The sequence below is a fragment of the Mercenaria mercenaria genome, chromosome 4 (genome assembly GCF_021730395.1).
Source record: "Mercenaria mercenaria strain notata chromosome 4, MADL_Memer_1, whole genome shotgun sequence".
In the NCBI taxonomy this organism is placed as follows: Eukaryota; Metazoa; Mollusca; class Bivalvia; order Venerida; family Veneridae; genus Mercenaria; species Mercenaria mercenaria.
The window spans coordinates 18,600,271-18,620,741 of NC_069364.1; the positions used below are offsets into that span (position 1 = coordinate 18,600,271).

Below are 20,471 nucleotides of genomic sequence, written 5' to 3' on the forward strand. Positions count from 1 at the left end.
TGCGACGAGCTCATGTATTCTATCTTTGTGCTAATGTCATTTGAATAACTCCCAACTTTTAGTTTAAACATATCAAATGTATTTCAAAACTTTTACATACAAACATGATGTAGAATAATAAATATATATACAATCATATAAAACCAATGAAGGTTGTCTACACTTATTTCCTGCGCTGTTTATAGACTCAGTTCTTGCAAGTGCATCGCACATTTCTTTTGTAATTATATTCCTTACCACTGTGCTTTATTCCAAATGCGTTACTGAGACAAATAAAAAATTAATACAGCAAAAGAACAGTCAAACATATTACTCTGGACACAATTTTAACAAATATTAGACTTACATTTTAAAAAGATCGAGTGATATCTTAAGCATATTTTAATGTCAAATTACTTTTGTACTTGGAATAAATCAAACCAAAAAGACATGTTGGGCAGACTTAGTGTGCATTGCGGTGAAAGCTCGACATTTCTTTTTGGTTTGATTTATGCCAAGTATGTCCGGATCTTTTGTCGTATAAACCTTTCACAGACTGGACATTTTGTCATTTGTTCTGCACACTCCATGCACATGCGATGGTGTGTACAAGGCAGAAATAGAACATTTACGTTGTTTTTGCCGCATGCCATGCAGACAATCAAACTTTTCAATCGTCGATTTTCTTCAAAAGGGTTTTCTGAAAATATACATATAAAAGAAGTTCTGATGAGTCTCCTTCTTTTGTTAATGCTTGAGCACATGTAAATACATTGTTATCAGATCAGCAGTAAAACACATTGCCAGAGTATAATGTTTCATGTTCTATGAAAGAAGTCAGGGTTTGTGATTGTGACTAAATTCCACTAGCAAACAGCCTAACAGCTGAATAAAGTAAGCTATTTTTGTTCTATCTGATAATTACTGCTGGAAGAAAATAAATTATAAGAGTCTGATACGACATAATCATAATACCTTGACTAAATTGTACTAGTAAACATATTTAAATTGTATCCTCTAATATATAATATCAATAAATACAAATATTTTTGTTTTAGGACCGTAACGAAACAATCGAATAAAACCACAGCAATATCTCTGCCGCTGTACATAGTTTCAGCTCCTTTATATTCCTTACCATTGTGCTTTGTTTCTAATGCTTTTTCCTTTAGTTGTCTTTCTTTGCGGACCTCGATTGTTTCTAATAGTTCTTCAATTGCTGGATTGACATTTCCTGTCGACAATAAAATAAACGAGAACATAAAAAAAATGGCAATAAGATATTACCATCCGTATATTACAACTAGTTTACATCTATTCTGTATAATTCGACATGTCATTGTGTTTGATAGATAAATGATTGCAACGGCTAAATAGACAATTGGCGACATAAATGCGCAACATTATATGTACTACAGGATTGTGTTTTTCTTCTAAATCTCTATTGATATCACAAAATCTTTTCACACTGTATACCCTCTCTGTTGTTATGCTACTACATAAAGTAAAAACATATCCTAAATTATTTTTATTGATTCCTCTATCTCATATCATATTGATTATAGATGTTGAAAAGCCATTTTTTCTACTGCCTTTCTGTATATGAAATTGAAACATCATTACATTACTAAAATGGCGGGACTAGACACAAAACACTATCGCATATACATGATTGGTAGCGCATTGATTTATTTACAACAATAACAATCATAACATGATGTCATATGACATCTTAGTAAATGTGCTCATTTAACTTTTAAACATGGGAAAGTATAAAACACTATCAATCAGTAATACATTAAAATGTAATATTAAAAAGTTTTCCTTCTTAATTACTAGAAAAACTACAAACCCATTTTTATCAATTCCTCTACCGCGGCATTTATATCTGTCAGATGAAAGCCCATTTCCAGACATGTGTCTTTATGTTCCTGCATAGCAGCCCTGAACGTTGGATCTGTCAGCGTCATCTGCTCCATTGTATTTGTAAGATTATGAGTACCCGACACTTGTGGATCGTTTGTGGAACCTTCATTTTCCTAAATAGAATGAGGAAATATGTACTGTTTGCAACAATAATACATATGATCAAGTGTAAAAAAGTACGTCTAAAATAACGTGTAAACATTCATTTACCCCACTGGTATAATCAGCCGATGCTTGAACAAGCCCTATAAATTCTTCGCCTTTCATTTCTCTGGCAAATGGACAATCCGGGAACCAACGACAATGTTCTGTCCACGGAACGTCTTCCGGATCCCAACGCCGCAGTCCTCCGTCGCACATGAAACAACGCACTTGGTCTTCAAACCCTAATTATATAAATAAAAAAGTATAAAAACACTTGCATAACACCACTACATTAACAGTCTATTGTACATGCACAATGTTTGTAATTGTACAACTTTGTATAACTTACCGGTATAATAAAGACCGGCCTCTGCCAACTGCAGAGGTGTCTGAATAATATGCCCTGGCCATCCAGCAAAAGATGAAAGACGGGCTTGCATAGAGTTGTACTCGGGATGCCGGCATTGTAAGTTCGAGTCTGTGTTTGTAAATAACTCTTCTGTAAAACAAATACATTATAAAGTAAAAAAACAAATTTCGAAAAATAACAGTGATAACAAATAAGCAGTAATCAAGACTTATTACAACGGACATCTAGACATAGATTCAGACAAATACGAGTGTAGTAAATAAAATTTAAGTAAAGCGATCCTCACGTGGCTTCAGAACTATATTTGGGTATATTATTATGAATAAATTTAAAACTGCAAATTACCTCGTATCTGACCCTGTTGTATACATAACATTCAATTTGCTTTATAAGTTTGGTCACATATACATGTAATTGGAAAACATGTTATAAGGGACTTACGCTGATGTTCATTGATTCTTGTTGACTGTTGTGTCTGGCACTTGATCTAAAAGATAATGATTCAGTTCAAATAAAAGATCTGTCTTTTATCATATACCATCATAGCATCTTTTGTGGAAAAATACAAAAAATATGTCTTTTTGTTCGCTAGTTATACGTTTTAGGTCACAAATTATACAGCTCTGAAGTACTATTGCCTTTTAAGTCTTAAATATGTTTACCTTAATTGCGGATAATCTTTCAGTTCCCAAACATTCGACCAGAAATGAACAGTTTGGAGAGTGCCGTGCGTGTTCAAACAATGGCTCATCTCTGTCCGAAAAATCTTTTAGTCCTATACCACATTGAAAGCAACGTACCAAATCATACGGATCTGAAATATACTGGCAGGGTTAGTTATTAATAATATTTTCAAAAATTTTAAAGTCAGATATACATGACGTTTTTTTTCTTCTTATTTACATTTAGATCAACCAAATGAAAGCAAACTTATTGTAACTATAAGGCTCAATTCAGTTTTAAAATGATACAGCTTTTACAACTACACTAAAGAAACGAAATGACACAAAACTAAATAATGATCATACTTGAAAAGAAAAACCCAGCATCACAAAGGCTAATTGCATCAGGTTTTCTCAGAGGCCATCTTGCATAGGAACCCAATCTTTGATTGTAATCCGTATATTCCGGATGTTTTGCTGGATTAGTAGGCCGATGTGCATTTGTTGGTTCATGCCTACATGTTACATGTCTTCCTGGTGTACTGTTTATTGCTAATTGATGACTTTCAACTCCAAGCGGTGAAAAGGAAGCACCGTTAGAAAAAGCAATTTCACTATTTTCTTCGCCAGCTTGGTCAACAGAAACTTGCTGAGGGAAGGATGTATAAGGTATGTCAAAGTTCATTCTGTACAATTGCAGGTGTTGTCTTTGTAAAAGATATGACGCGAAGTTTGTTTCTTTGCGGAGTGGCCTTTCTGATATATCGCCACACAATAAGTTTGTTAACCGATCAACAAATAGTCTTGAAAATACAACCGTAATGTTTTGATATGTCCTAAATTCTGTTATATATAAAAGAAATTCGAATGTGTTACAGAACAATGTAACGACAACGGACTTATGATATTAAATGTCTCAAGCAACGCGTCTGTTGAAACATAAATGACTTTAAACTTATCTTTTCAATGAAAATTACATATTACAACTGTTACCCACACAATCCCCAATAGTATTCATATCACATAAGTTTAAATGTCTTAATTACACTATCATAATTAAGTATACTTGAATCTCCCTCTGTCTATGGTCCTCCGGTTTAACATTGGATGAGTACCATCTCTACTGCTAGTATATAAGTGTAATGCATACGCTTCACGAATGTCTCGTGCGACGGATTGTCTAGCTTTGTTAATAAGTCTCCAGACTGTTGAAGGGAAACTATGTTTTCTCTCCGTATTCGGACGTTTTAACTGTCGGTGTATCAGTTCGGTGGAAATATATTTTACAGCAAACTTGTATGTCAGCTGTACCACCATTGTCTTGATATTTTAGAAGAAAGGCACATGTTTGATAAAGATATAAAGGTTCAGAAATGTAACATATGTTCCCTTTTAATTTTTCTATGTCTCACGGATGCCGACAACAGCAACTACTTGCAATCCTGAAAATAGTCAAGGAAGTTATAATAAGAGTTTGTAATAATATATAAAGGCATATGAATTCGACTCGTTATATTATATTTCCAAATGTAGTTTTGAACATTCTTTACTAGTTTCTAACATTGCTAAATTCTGGGGTTACAATAAAAAAAACAATGAAAACATACGGGATACATGTATATTTATTGAAATGATTTAAATTAGATTAGTCAAGCAAATATTCCGTTCACTTAACATGCAAAGATTGTGGTGTTGCTCCTATTAGAATAGAGATAGACAGATTCGAAAATCAACAAGTCCGTCATCATGGAATTATGAAATGCACTAGAAACCAAAAGTCATTTTTTTGCTGAACTGTAACATGTACGCTAATTTACGCCTTATTCAGATGCATTTTTATGGAACTTCTTTATTGTCTGATTTAAATATTAAATTAAAGTATTTTGTACAAATTATTCTTTGATCAGAGTTGGTGCCAAAACCTGCCATAAAATTTCAAATAGGAAAATATTTTCTTTGTATAAATAATGTCCTATAATAGTTAATCATGTTATTTGTTTTTGTTTTACAACATCTCAAGAAGCAATTGCTGAACGGTCTGAACTGGATGGTCTTTGATATTGTAAAATATTTCTTTAATGTGCTTAAGCGTCCATTTTCAATGTCAAGTCTTCATTAATTTCTGATACAACGACAAGCAGCTTGTCCTTGGCTTTATCGTGTAGATATTTTTGCAAGCTTACAAGGTTTAAAGTATATGTAGTACAATATGCACAATCTCTCATAATTCGTAGTCAAAACTGAATGTTAATGTATATATCATATTCATGAAATTTGTTTTAGATCTGTTTATGATATATCTTCCACATAACTGATACTGAAATAAAGGTTAAATATCTAACACAAAAGAAAATCGCAACACCTAACCTCAAAGTTTCTAGTGTATTTTAGATATTTTCGTAGTGTAAAAGACGTTTAGATTATTTTATTTTGTATGGCCAAATTGAACTCAAAAGATCCAACTACAATAAATGTCAATAAGTAAATTCACATTTATTATTTAGGTCCTGCTGTATTTGATTGATTTTATTTGTAGTCGTCATAAGGAAAGTGTTAAGTATAGATAATTTCAATAACACTTAATGCAGAAAGTGTCTAGTTTTCATTGAATACACGTTTGTTATTTAATTGCGTCAAAGGTACCAAGTCTTGCTATTTAACGGTATTCGAAACAGTTTCCAAAATGAACGAAATATGACTGAGAACCTTAAATCTATTCACACATTTCTGAATTTTATATAATGAAAATAACTAAACTATGGAAAGCCACAGCTGTCTTACGTCGGGAAATTTCATGTTGTTAAGTCACAGGGTGATGTTAATTTGTCAAAACAGTGTCAATTTATGTTTAAAAAGCTATGGTTTTATGTAAAAGTGCTGTGTTAACTTGCCGAAACAGTGACTCGTTATGTTATCAATAAAATGTGGTGTTAACTTGCCCAAATAATGTTTTATTTATTTATGTCAGTATGATCTTGCCTGTACATTGTTTTATTATATTAAAAGCTATGTTATCTTGTTAAAGTGTCGTGTGACTACTCTTTGTTTAATTATTTTGTTGGGTTTAATGTCACACTGATACAATTATAGTTCATATGGCGCCTTTCCAGCTTATTTCGTTGAGGAATACCCAAGGTGCCCCTCTGTGCATTATTTCATCATGAGCGAGCACTTGGGTAGAACCACCGACATTCCGTAAGCCAGCTGGATGATTTCCTCACATGAAGAATTCAACGCCCCGAGTGAGGCTCGAACCCACATCAATGAGAAGCAAGTGATTTGAAGTCAGAGACCTTAACCACTCGGCCACAGAGGTCCCTTGTGACTAGTCTAGTTAACATAATAAGACATAGTTTCGATAGTTAACACCTAACTTTTACTTGATATCTTAGTTTTTTAACATTATAAGACAATGATTTGACAAGTTATTAGAAGTAAACATGACTAGTCTATTTACCATGAAAAAACACATTTCGATAAGTGAACACCAAATGTTTACATGATAACATTACAAGACACTGTTTTGTCTAGTTAACACCATACTTTGAGAAGATGACAGGCCAAGTTATCATAATAAGACACTTTTTGACAAGTCAACACCATACGTGAACCCAGTGACATAGCTGTTATACATAATAAGACCTTGTGTTTTTTTGCATTATCAGAATCTGTTTTGACAAGTTAACGCCACACTAAGACATTATAACATGAAATGTCTTGGCTTTAGACAGCTGCGGAGTTCCATACAAAATAGTAACTAATTTGTTTTTGTTATATTAAGATAGTGTTAAAATGATTATAGAATCAGGAATGGCTAAATGATGAAGAAAGATATAAGTACTCACCAATACAGGTGCATTATACTCTTTATAAAATGCCTAATTTGTCAAAAATAGCAGATTCATTTAAATGATAAATGGTTGAAAATCATAAACTCATTTCTAAACTTGAATCAGTCGAAAATGAAAAATTTCCATTCCGAAATCAATACTCAAACAAAGACTGAATACTTATACATTTAAAATTGAGCGCTTCGATTGATTTGTCCTTATGATCAAGATATTATACACAAAAATTGTATGGTTTCTATTATGGTTGAACACAATTTTAGGTAATTTCCGTAATCTAAGTCGATGTTAAATTTAAAGAACACGTCTCTAGAGATATTTGTGTAGTAAATATACTCGCGTGATCTGTAAGATATGCGGACAAGTAGTTATTTGTTTTTTTCCTATAGAAACATGGGTATCCACGTAACGTTTGTACAAACAATGTAAATTGCCGATCCTCGTGTTCTCCTAGTGTCAAAAATATCCATGACACAATTTATACAGTAAGCGTCATATCAATATACTTTTTATAGTTGACTGACAACAGCTTTCCAAAATTTAGTTACCAAACTGCAGAATAAGAAGGATATGATGTCTAGAAATGTCGCTCTGTTTAGAAATATATATTTTGCCCTTTGTATATACCCTTTTTTCTCATGGTCTACATCACAGGAAGCATAAAATTTGTTTTCTAACAGGCTTATCTATAAGTTATTACGGTAATTTGGCATATACATGCTTTCACTGTAGGAGAACTATGTAATATATATGATAGTTATAAACAGAATAAAACAAATATTTGGAAAAAGAAGCTGAAGTTCTCTTTGAAAGAAACAAAGATGCTGTGTTCTGTTTGACGTAATCTGTAAATCTCTAAATAAAACCGCTGTAAAAGATTCACATTATGGTTTTTTAAACATTAATATTTCACTTAAGCGGATGTGACCTTACACATATTCTGCACTTAATATATAAGAACACAAAAAAAGTTTTAAAAGAATTAAAAGTAATAACTCACCCATATCTTTTAACTTTAATTTGTTTAGTAATCCTTGATAAAACAATGAGGAAGTATAACATACCTACATTTGTTCATTTGTAGCTATCTACATTTAATACCAATATATACGCTTAGGTCAATCATAAAATATACACTTATCTAGCTAACATAACTTTATTAGGTGTTATTGAAACTGACGCATTAGACATTGGTCTATGATTCAAATAATGAGTAACACTACAACCACATGAAATTGAGGGTATTACTTTTTAAATGAGTAATGATATTGAATTTACCAAATGTGAAACATACACAAGTAAACTTCATGTGAAACGGAAGTTGAAGTCACGGGTATTTCTCATTCCATATTAGATAAACTACATACATGTGTGACGGATACTGTAATGTAATGTTTGAATTTTACCGATTGTCTTAGTTTCTGGAAGTTTTGCTGCTGCCCTCTAGCACCAGGGCTGATTCGAACAATTCATGTGGTACCTATCTTTTTATGGGTTCTGCATTTGGTCACTCGAGACAGTGTTTACTCAAGCACTAGAAAATTATACGATAAAAATCAAATGAAAGAAAAGGGAAAAGCTTAACACATAACTATAATACTAAAGAAAAATGATTTTAGTGGCCAATAAAGGCATTCATATTTTTCTTGTTTTATTTCAGTTGTTACATTGTATTCAAGAGTACACTTATCCTCTTTGTCATTTGTCATTGTATTAATTCACAGTTAGTTTCCTGTAATACATTATTTAGTCAGAATGTACATGTAGTTATTGATCTCTTCATTGCGTTAATAAAAACTATAGGAATCAGGACGGACCGTTTCCCTTTTTATTGGCCTAACCGTGATTTTTACCGTAAAGGACCTGGAAAACAGCCACCAAGAATTTTACCTTAAAAACATAATTACAGTATCTGTACCATTTAGTTTAAAAACTACACAATTTCAGTTTAATCAACCAGTCGCATATTTGAATACCTGTTTCAGCTGCGTCATGCGGAAATAAAAATGTTTAGATAGCTGCTATCAAAACAAAAAGCATTCCTAAACAAGGAAAATTTAATAAAGTTTTTTTTTCAGCTTATATAGCAGTAATTCCGTCAAAAATGTACTTCCGTGGTATAGTCCCTAATAAATAGATCCTAATTTTTCCATTTGCGTTTAAACCTCGGATCAAAGGGCATTATTGTGGAATGAATTTTACATAAAATTAGACACTTTTCATGCTAATATTCGCATGTTTTCGAGTTGTTTACTTGAAAACGAAAGCAAGGTGTTTATTCTGCGGACCGCTTTCTGAAACGCGGCAATATGAGGGTATCTGACTTCAACTGACTTGCATTACACTGCATACAATTCAACAACCCTTTTTCTTTTCGTTTTCGTGAAGCAATTGTATGGACATATTGTGTAAGTAGGTCTACAATGGAGTAAAAATTTAGAAACTGTAACAAAATTGTTCTGAAGTAGTTGAATTTTATATGAAACAAAGAACAATTACTTTTATTGGTATATAGCCTAGACCAGATAGCTCCCACGCTGGTTCCTTTACTATAGGCTGAACACCACTAAATGCAGTCCCTATATAATTCTATATAAACACACTTCAAAACCAGCTTTGCAAATCTATTTTCTATATCAGTCTTGGCAGCCTACCATCTTTCAAAAGCTGAATGTTAGTGCAACAAAAAAGCAGAAGAAAATAGGGTGTTAACTTTTGTATAAGAAAACTGTGACCAGCTGAAAACTCACCATCCAAAGTGCAGCAATTTTTACACCGGTTCCGGCTTGTTGACAGTGGTATTCTTGCACCACTTCCTGGATTCATATTTGACAATTAAAGTGAACTTATGTCATCTACACAACTTATAACACTTGTAAAAATCAACTTCAGAGGCATCAGTCAATGTCCAATGAAAAAAATAAGCGGAAAAAGTACACTATATTTCAACTGGGTCTACTTGTGACTAAACCTCGGAGGCTTACATTGTACATGTATTTGGTAGTAATCAGCGTATTAGGCAATCACCACGGTTTCATGGTCTAAACCCGTAATCGCATGTACTGGCAAAATACCGCATTTATTCAACGGTACACACCGTAGAAATTACGGTATATTTTTACAGTATGGTTTTGTATTCAGGCAGTAATACCACTGGACCACTTTGCCCGCTCTGTCCTCAATATTTCCGCAAGACATGAATAAAGTAACATCGACCTATATACACCTCGTGTGAGTGGAAGAACTAGAAATACACATATTTTAACAAAGAAAAATAAAACACCTTTTTAACAAATACAAACAACCTAAGTGTATTTCATTTTGCGGTTGTGCCAGTAGGTGTCAAAAGAGCTCTTATTTGCATGCTATGATTCACTAACATGAAACAGTATGTCGTATAGAGGCCAGCAAACGATTTTGGCAAAATAACTGTTTGTACTGCTGATCTTTTTCAAATAAAGAGATCATTAGCATTAATGACAGCCACATTTCTAGAGTGCAGTATACCCGAAACGAAATCCTATAACCGAAATAAATGGCTGACATTTACGCACAAAATTGCCAAATTAAAGTAATTATACACCAAAGACAAAAGAACATAAGAACATAGCGGGTTTCCGCGCCTACTTATGGTTTGTGGCAAAAACACCACTTTGAAGTTAAAACCGGTTTCAGAAGCACTCCAAACTTCATCATTAACCCATACAAAGTATCATACACGCATGTATCCAATGATTTTGCAGAGAGATCAGCGAGAAACGAACCACCATTAACGACCCGACGCAACAGGCCAGAGATAAGTATCAATGTAGGCTTTGAGAACTTAATATACTGCCTACATGTACCGCCAGGCACAATCATCAAGGAAATCATCGAACTATAAAAGGGGATGAAAACTAAACATGCAAAACCTGACCAGACACATACATAGAACTTTACTATATAGAGGTAAGTGTAAACCTTTCGTGTGCCATCTGGACATAATGACATAGTTTGGGCAATACTGGTGGTCAATTATGAAACTAGGTGCTGCCATTGTTGTAGAAAGGCACATCCCAGTCGTTTACACATTTAACCTTTTTTATTTTAGCTAGACGTCAGAGCATTTGTGTAACTTTACTATAATTAAACAGGTATATGATATTTCTTTGTATTTCATCTTTTTTTTACATGAAAAAGAAAACGTCCAATTTACATATTCATCATCTTGCACTGAGTCTTTTCAAGTCGTAACTTATATGGATGATGTTAATGATGAGATTATCATTTAATTCAAATTTAGATTGGTTACGAAGATACGGAGCGAATGCCAAATCTATGACCATAAGTTGCGATCATTTGGTTTGTAACCAGAAAATAAAAAGACTACAAACCAAAACCATCCAGTTGCTCAACATTTTGCAGAAGACGATTAGCAAATTATACAAACAGGAAAGTTAATCTTTCGAGTTGATCTGGGTATACGACTTAAAAAGTTCTTTTGTGGTATACAAACAACTGTTTGATAAAAAATGTGATACTATCCATAGTCACTAACGTCATATCCTTATAGATCTAAGTAGTCGGAACACAAACGATCAATAATCCATGTTTGAGCGCTACACTAGAACTTTTTGATCAAATGTAAGAACAGCAGTAGTTAAACCCAATACAAATTGGGAAGAATGTAGCAAGATCAATATTAAGCAACTAATTGATATTTGAAATAAAAAATAACGCTGTATGATTATTGACAACGACACCGAGACAAATAAAGTTAGACTTCTGAGTTTTTTGGAATATCAAGAGTTAGAGAGATAACAACCAAGGTACGAAGGACGGCGAGAGGAAAATGGAACAAAGACGGAAACAGATAATTGAGCTGCACCACGAGAAAACCAACATAGTGGGTTTCCGACCAGCATGGATCCAGACTAGCCTGGATGCGCATCCGCGCAGTCTGGTCAGGATCCATGTTGTCAACCTGTCAGGTTCTGTAATTGCAATAGGCTTTCACAGCGAACAGTATGGATCCTGACCAGACTGCGCTGGTCGCAAACGCACTATGTTGGTTTTCTTATGGCGCGGCTCTATTGTGTAGATATAATTCTCGTCATGATGCCCAAAATTCAGAAACCGAGGAGTGTGATGAATAAAATATAAATATGGAAGGAAACAGAGATGAAACTATGTCCAGATGATGATTACAAACTAAAAAGAAACGATAATATTACGTAAATGGTAAAACGAGAATTTCGGGCAATGCTGATTATACTTGATGAATGAAAAGAAATATATGATGGTAGCGGAAATGGTGCAAGGATGGAAAGTGAACTGGTCACTATGTTGCGACTTTGATGATCAAGACAGTCAGGAGGCGTTTCATATATGATAATGTGTATGAGACACGCATATCAAGTAATTTATGAAATAAATTATGTGTGTCTAGTGTATTTCAGCTTTACAAATATATGACAGTTTTTCTTAACACTGACAGAGCATAGTCTGTAATACAGGGAATTACATGGAGATTTGCTTCAGTGGGACAAGATACATTTGTAGCTGTTTTGTTGTAATAGGTGTATTATTTTATTTATTTATTTTTCAAGTCAGAACATGCGTTGTATTTCGAGTTTTCCGTTTCAGCCAGAATCAGGCCTTCATCAGATATCAACATGGCTAATTTGCTCGGTCGGCTTGTCGAGTTTACCTTTTATATATTCCGGAAACACGGCTTGATGATATTTAAATTTCAGTTTTGCTCGATTCTTTCTACAGCAATCTTTGGATATGGCTTATCCTGTTGGACTTTTGTCTGTATGACTGTATTTTATACCATGTATGTCTTAATATGATCTTTATAATGTGGATTTCGGATTCCTTGTTTTTGTCTGCGCTGAAAAAGGTTCTCAGGTAATGCTCATACTTTCTTTTTACTTTTTCAGCTAACAAATGAAGAGTATTATTCAGTTGCAGTGTTCTGATGTCAGTCTGCCTGTAAGGTTCCTGAACCTGTTGATATCAGTTTATTATATATTTGGTAGATAGCACCAATCTGTGAATATGTCACATTTCTTTCTATAGGTGTCCCTGATCACATTGAAAACTACACACTCACTCGGTTGTTTCTCATGAATGACGGACGTCGGTTCACGATTATTCTTTTGTCATTTGCAGGCGACGAATTCCATAGGTAAGCAGATCTTTAGAATTGTACCATCAGTCGACATATACATAAAAACAAGACCAAACTATTTAGTCGTCTGGGCAGAAGCCGGGATTACTAGTGTAACACCGCATATTGACTGCTAGCTTTCGATAAGCGAAATTCACGTTCCATTAGCGCACATTCGACGGAACGAAGTTTTTCTAAGAAAGTTTTATGTCTGGCCCTAATGTCTTTAGTCAGAACTGTGGTGTCTTTTTGTCTGTAACTGCTTGGTTGGGATGGGCAGTGATGTATGGTTCTGTTTTGCTTCCAGTAATTGTCTATGATATAATTAACAAATAATCAAGGCCTTCGAGTGGGTTATCGTCTAGTTTACCACTGTTCAGACTTCAGATGTGTAGGTTTAGGTGACAAATCACAAGAAGACATTGATTGTTTTCATTCTGACATGCTTGTTTTCATTCTGACATGCTCATGGACATAATTTTAATAAATATTATGCTGGACTTCATTTACCAGAGGAGTAGTGTATCGGACGTCATGCGGCAATTTCACGCCATAATTGACGTCATAATGCTCTCTTACCGGTTCGCACGTCAACCGTTGTTTATCGCGGAATATACAGAGCTTGATTTCCTTCTTTGTTTAACTGGAAATCAAATCGAGCCATGTTAGAATCACAAATATTTGTCTTTGCTTGTGGGTTCTGGTATTTATGTCATTAAAATGTCCATTTTCTGCAATCGTAGCTGGCAAATTATCATTTTGTACTAAAAATTGCATGATTTTTAAGTAATAACTTATTTTGAGATATCATTTCGCAAAATAAATAGGCTTCAAGTTACATAAAAATGCTATAAGACCAGCTGGTGACATCACAGCTGATTTTACAAAAATCTTATTGAAATTTTTAGAAGAAAGGCAAATTTTGTTATGTGACGTTTTCCAGTTTCCGAGCCAATTTATCCACAAATTAGCTCTAATGTTTGAAATATTTCTGCTGTATAGAATTTTGCTTGCGAAGAGAATGTCTTGTATATCATTTCCAGCTAGACCCTTTAGTTACAAGATTTTGATGGAAAGATATGGCTATATTAAACAAGAGCTGTCCGTGAGACAGCGCGCTCCACTATTCGGGGATTTGACAGTAAAATGAATATATGTCTGAATAAGAGACCTCTACTTCAAAAGGAAGATACACCAAGGGGCATAATTCCATCAAATACACAAATCTGAGTTATTAGTATTGTTACAACACATGCAGATGATGATGATAAAGATATATTTTGAGTATCAAGTCATTATCTTATATTATATAGTACCAAAGTTATGTCCAGGAAACGAAGTTTGTAAAAGATTTAAGTGTAAAAGGGGCATAATTTGGTCAAAAACACAAATCATAGTTATGGGGATTGTTACCACACATGCAGATGATGATGATGATGATAAAGATACATTCTAAGTTTCAAGTCTTTATCTTATATTGCATTAAAGTTATATCCAGAAAGCGAAGATTGCTAAAAAAGTTTAAGAACAAAATGGGCATAATTCTGTCAAAAACTCAATTAGAGTTATGGGGTATGTAGCCACACATGCAGATGATTATAAACAAATATTTTTAATTTCAAGTGATTATATTTTAAAGTACTAAAGATATGTCTATAAACGAAGCTCTCGAAACAATTAAACAAGAAAATAATTCAAAGTATAACTTCATGGTGACCTTGACCTTGGGTATAATGGGCCCAGCCCCTATACATACTTTGTTTGTATGCTGGACAATGTTTATGTGAACTTACGATATGATATAAGCAAAAGTAACAAAGATATGACAGAAAAACAAAGGTTGCTGAAAAACTTTAACCTTACAAATAACCTAAGTATAAGACCTTGGTGACCTTGAGCTTGGGTATAATGGACCCAGTCCCTAAACATACTTTGTTTGTATGCTGGACCATGTTTATGTAAAGTTACAGTAAGATATAAGCAATAGTAACAAAGATATGACAGAAAAACAAAGGTTGCCGAAAAACTTTAACCTTAAAAATAACCTAAGTATAAGACCTTGGTGACCTTGACCTTGGGTATAATGGGCCCAGCCCCTACACATACTTTGTTTGTTTACTGGACAAAGTTTATGTGAAGTTACAGTAAGATATAAGCAATAGTAACAAAGATATGACAGAAAAACAAAGGTTACCGAAAATCTTTTACCTTAAAAATAACCTAAGTAGAACAGCCTGGTGACCTTGACCTTGGGTATAATGGGCTTCGCCCCTAAAAATATATTGTTTGTATACTGGACAATGTTTATGTGAAGTTACAGCGTGATATAAGCAATAGTACCAAAAATATGACAGAAAAACAAAGGTTGCCGAAAAACTTTAACCAAGAAGGGTCACGCCGACGCCGACGCCGGGGCGAGTAGTATAGCCCCCCTATTCTCCGAATAGCGGAGCTAAAAAAATAGTTAGATTTTTGTGGCACCCCGGTATTGAAGTACTTCTTGGTCGTTGTATTCTAGAAAGAAGTTTTATGATATTGTGAAGTCTCCATTTTAAAGCCATCCCTATTGCGACTAGCTACATTTGAAAGGTTTTTTTCTGACATTGTGTAAATCTTGTGTCATTCTGATGTCTTTAACAGTTGTTGCAGGATCAAATTTCTGTGCGGAAGGATTAAAACATTACTTCGGACCAGACTACCGTGACAGATGCGTATGAATATTTTATTAGTGATTTTAAACATTGAAATCTAGCCAAAAACGTTCATTGTTAGTGCAAGTTCTTTTTTTAGCGAGAAATGAGGGGAAAGGTAATTTTTTAAAATACAGAGCTGCCATTGCTGTAATGCTGTTGTGAAATTCACAGTTCGTGTCAAAAAAATGCTTGTTTTACTATACGTCCAAGAAAAAGAAATGATACCGGGTTGAAAGCATAAACAGTGGTCGAAAAATGATAAAAGGTTAATTTTAAAATGTTAGTAATCTTGACATTAATGTTTAGGATTGAGACTAACGTAACAACCGTAGTATGCATACACATTATGAAGAGTATCAAACTGTTTATTCCCATTAGAATCACAGAGCTGAAATCTCTTACATCTCTTACAGAAGAGCATAACAATATTTATATAGTCATCCTTCTGGTCGGTGGTTCTACTCAGGTGCTTGCTCATGATGAAATAATGCGTTTAGAGATTATCAAGATAAATATCCTGTATAAGTTTGTATCAAATCAAAGCATAAATGAAACCTCTATATGACTGATAGGGCTGAAAAAGGTGTTTGCCATTTCAGAGGCAATCCCTGGAGACCCCAAATTTAGTAGACAGTTGGCTAACTTGGAAAAGAGGCCTGGTTAACAAACCCGTAGGCATTTTTAGTACAATATGGTATCATACCTTAAAACGTTCGTTATTCTTTCTTCTATTCAACCAGGGTGGATACCAGGCTCAAAAATCCATTTTTATTTTTTTGTGAGGCCCCAAAAGGGGACAATTAGTGTTTTTCTCAATTTTAAGGGAAATTAAAGAAAATTTTAATTTTTATCATTATTTGATGAAAATGTGTAGCTGTTTTAGATGAAATGTATTGTAACATGAATAAATATGTTCATCACACTAATTCTTTTAGAATTTGAGGCCCATTACAGGGTTTTTGAAAAAATATTTTGAAATTTTTGATAGGTGTCGCATAATTTAGAAGTATATTGTTTTTACTCTGTTTGTGAAATCTCTACGATAGTAAGATTGAGTATTTAAGGTTCAAGTGTGTAACAGGTATTCTAATACACAAAAAAATAAAAAGTCACCACTGTGGGGTCGTGTTATTGTAGAATAATTGATAAGCAAATTTTAAAGTTTGTTGAAAAAAAATTGGTCAATTGCCCTCTTCTTTCATATGTTGTAAACCATAAAATTTGCCAGAATATTTTCTTCACAGCAATTTAACGTGTTCTTAGGTAGTTATTTTACACCACCCCCCTCCCCCCCCCCCCCCCCCCCCCCCCCCCCCCCCCCCCCCCCCCCATCCCCCCAAAAAAAAAGAAATATGAGGCTCCAAAGGGGATTAAATTACTCACATTTCGTGATAATTTAGATTAATAAGTAGTTATTAGTTAACAGAATCATTGCTGAAATATATTTAGCATATGACGACTTATGATTCACCATTTTATATGTATGGTGGTATTCACATCTCTTTAATAGGATGTAAGTGGAACATTAACTAATATGCCATAGTATAAATATAGCTCAAAGACCAGATTATTCTTAAACGTGTGCCCTCTTGATATACTAGTAGTAAGCCTCCAATTATATTCATTGGCACATTATGTCACCTATACATGTTTCTTTATTCATCTGATCTCTTGTAACAACAATCTGATCACTTGATTCAGCTAGCCAGAGAGACAAATCAAAGGCATTTTTTAACCAATTTGGTATCAGCGGAGCAGTTGTCAAGTATTTAGGTTTCCGCTGCTCAATCTGGAGGTCAGCATTTCATGTACCACACGACACCAGTACTGGTGTGTGTCCACTTCAGTAAATGTCACAATGACACTGCACAGCTGATAGTTATATTTTATTATTGTAAGTATTTCATTATCTGAAAAGGATAACTGATGTAAACATGTAGCACCTATTTTCCCCAACCAGCTACGTATTTGGTAGGTAGTGTTTATGAAGTAGCCATAAAGGGGCAAGAAAATTCTAATATTTTCAAAAATAATGTAGTCATTAGTATTTTGTGTAATTTTGTTCCTTGCAGATTGTAGATATCGGCTCTTCTTTGTCCTCATATACTCGCATCTATTCATGCTATAGGAACAAGAATATCCAGGACCTGTAAAATCTCTGTTTACAATTTTGATAATAGGTTAAGTATGTATATTTTGTTGTTCGTTATTAACGATAGTTATACTTGTAAGGATTACTGAGATTAAGCATTTTTATGTACAAATGACTGCATGAAATGATTTTCCTGGCACCTTGGTGATGGTCAGGGCTAGATTCCAACCTGAGGGCCCTCCAAGTAGTTTCAGCTCAACATTAAAAAATTGTTAATGGTCATTTTGTTCACTTCTAGGCATAATATGCACTAGAAGCCTATTTTGCTCAGGTTAAAAGAACTGAGTACATGTCTTAATAGTTGTTAGGCTTACTTTGTACCTACATTTACAGAATCATTTCGTATTGTACATACTGCCATCACGTCTTTTATTTACACTGTTATGCATATGTAGGATTAGGAGAAAGGTTTACTTCACTTTTTACTGGTTTAATTTCCAAGTTGTGTTTTTGCAACTGACAGTTCCAAATCTGTGCTCCACTTTGTTCCTTTGTGTGTTCGTATCTTTTTCGTTGTCTATATATTTTACTTTGTTCATGTATATTAAGTCTAAAGTTAATCATGTACACATCCATACAATCACTGATATGGTGGGGGGAGGTTCTTTCTTCGAACATAGTTTTTCTTAATGAATATTTGTCCATGCGATTTTTTTGTCTAGCCTTGTGCATTGAAAATACTCTCAAAAAGTAATCAAAGCCTTGAAATTTCTGATGGTTGCGGGTTTTTGGTAGATTTATTTTCTGTTTAATGCCAGTCTATGAATATACATGAATGCGAAACAAATACAAATTTAATGTGCCTCATATCTGAGATGAACTCTGCCTGACCCAGCTTGTGATGTAACCATGGGCCGGAATACCTTATCAATGATAGATCGTATATAATCTAAATGGTCAGTGTGAGTGGATAAAGGTTGAATAAGAACTGCTTGTTCATTGATGATTCATCCGCATTGTTCATGAATGGGACTATTTTGTGTAGCACATGAACATCCTTTGGATGTGGTTCGGAATAAAATAAAGATGTTTTGATTGTCAGAAATACACTTTAACTTTGGAAGTGGGATAAACCCGCAACCAAAAATGCAACATCCATTCTTTAGGACAGTGTAAGCATGACTTGTGTTACATGAGCATATGGCGCCTGTGTTGTAATTCATTTCACTACCACCCTAGAAACTCATATTAATTACATTTCGATATACAGAAATTTGATCATCAGTAAGGAATGACATACCAAATATCCGTAAAAGTCTTGATACTGTTAAATGATTAATAAATTTACCAAGAGTTTAAGTTTGATAAGTTTGAAGTTTTTACCTTGCAAAACACTTTTGTGTGATGTAGACGCAATTACAAACATTTACGTGTAATGTCACACAAGGTTTTCTATATTGTAGTAGTATTATTACATCTGGCGACTCCACCATTCCAAACCAACTGAATGTTAATTGGTCTTATGGCATACCACTGCTTCAACAAAATATTTTTGAAAAATGCCTGTTCTGGCCGTGGATAAAGTCCGATAACGATTTTAATAACAATAGTTGCCCAAAAGCCGTGCGCTCGACTATTCAACAATTTCTAAGTTTAACAAGGACCATGACTGGGCAAGACTTACAAATCCATATATTGGTTACTTCCCGAGGTTTGATGACCGGAAGCACTATGTGAAATTTTAATCAAATGCAGGTAGTTTCTGAAATACACCTTGTTTTTTAGGGACATGCTGAACTTTTACCAAATATTCTAGGCTGAAAACGAATCATATTTTGTATTAAACTAAGTCAAGAATATTTTTATTTCAAAAGGTTAGACGACACAAAAGCCTTATGTAAAGTTTTAATCCAACACATATATTGGTTGCTAAGATAAGAACTTACATGCAAAACTTATCCAAGGTGAGGATGTTAACAAAGGCGACACCAACACCAGAGTGAACAGGATAGCTCTCACTATTCTTTAAATGCACTGAAATTTTGAAAAGTTTGGCAATTTATATGTGTATATCAATGTGCATCAAATATTTACACACAATGTTTTGCAAAAAAAAATGAAATATTTGCAAGGAAGTGATATTGCTTGTTTACTTTTTTCAGTGTATATATCGGTTCAGTATTCCATATTTGGGCAATTTGACTACATGTGTCTCAAAAGTTAGTACCAATAACCGATACTTTACGCACTCTTATTGTAGTAACAATTAAATGAAAATAAGGAAATGAAATGCAGCGAAGTAACATGTATATGTAATATATTGGCTCTACAATTTCTTGAAATTCTCAGAGTTACTTATTCTATATGTATCAGCTGTTTTGCGAAAGTCTCGGTTTTAGTGTTTTCAGACCTCAATAGAAAGTGATGCTGCAATAATAAAAACTGTAAAATTACTTTACACAATAAGTTTTAGTACAGTTAATGTTTTAAGACTGCGTGAGTATATCCACACACTTAACTGAATGTTACGTTGATAGCAAAAATGATATGCAGCATGTCCGGTTAAAATTGTTCATTTTGAGTGTAACTCCTTTTGGGGCCTC

The 20,471-nt window shown here is 33.9% G+C and overlaps 1 protein-coding gene across 4 annotated transcripts; it reads right to left on the reverse strand.

Moving 5' to 3' along the window:
- On the reverse strand, positions 1-9,697 carry LOC123551117 (baculoviral IAP repeat-containing protein 2-like). Of its 4 annotated transcripts, none has more exons than XM_045339830.2 (9): positions 9,680-9,697; positions 3,448-4,523; positions 3,082-3,233; positions 2,861-2,906; positions 2,399-2,548; positions 2,116-2,291; positions 1,832-2,018; positions 1,118-1,213; positions 1-679 (listed from the first exon to the last, which is right to left on the reverse strand). In XM_045339830.2, the coding sequence occupies exons 2-9, from the start codon at positions 3,764-3,766 to the stop codon at positions 489-491; spliced, it is 1,317 nt and encodes a 438-aa protein (XP_045195765.2). In that variant the 5' UTR covers positions 3,767-4,523; positions 9,680-9,697; the 3' UTR covers positions 1-488. The 4 variants fall into 4 exon arrangements, with proteins under 4 accessions (XP_045195765.2, XP_045195764.2, XP_045195762.2 ...); XM_045339829.2 differs by lacking the exon at positions 9,680-9,697 and adding an exon at positions 7,994-8,136; XM_045339827.2 differs by lacking the exon at positions 9,680-9,697 and adding an exon at positions 7,930-8,118.
- Positions 9,698-20,471: the final 10,774 nt, after the last annotated feature.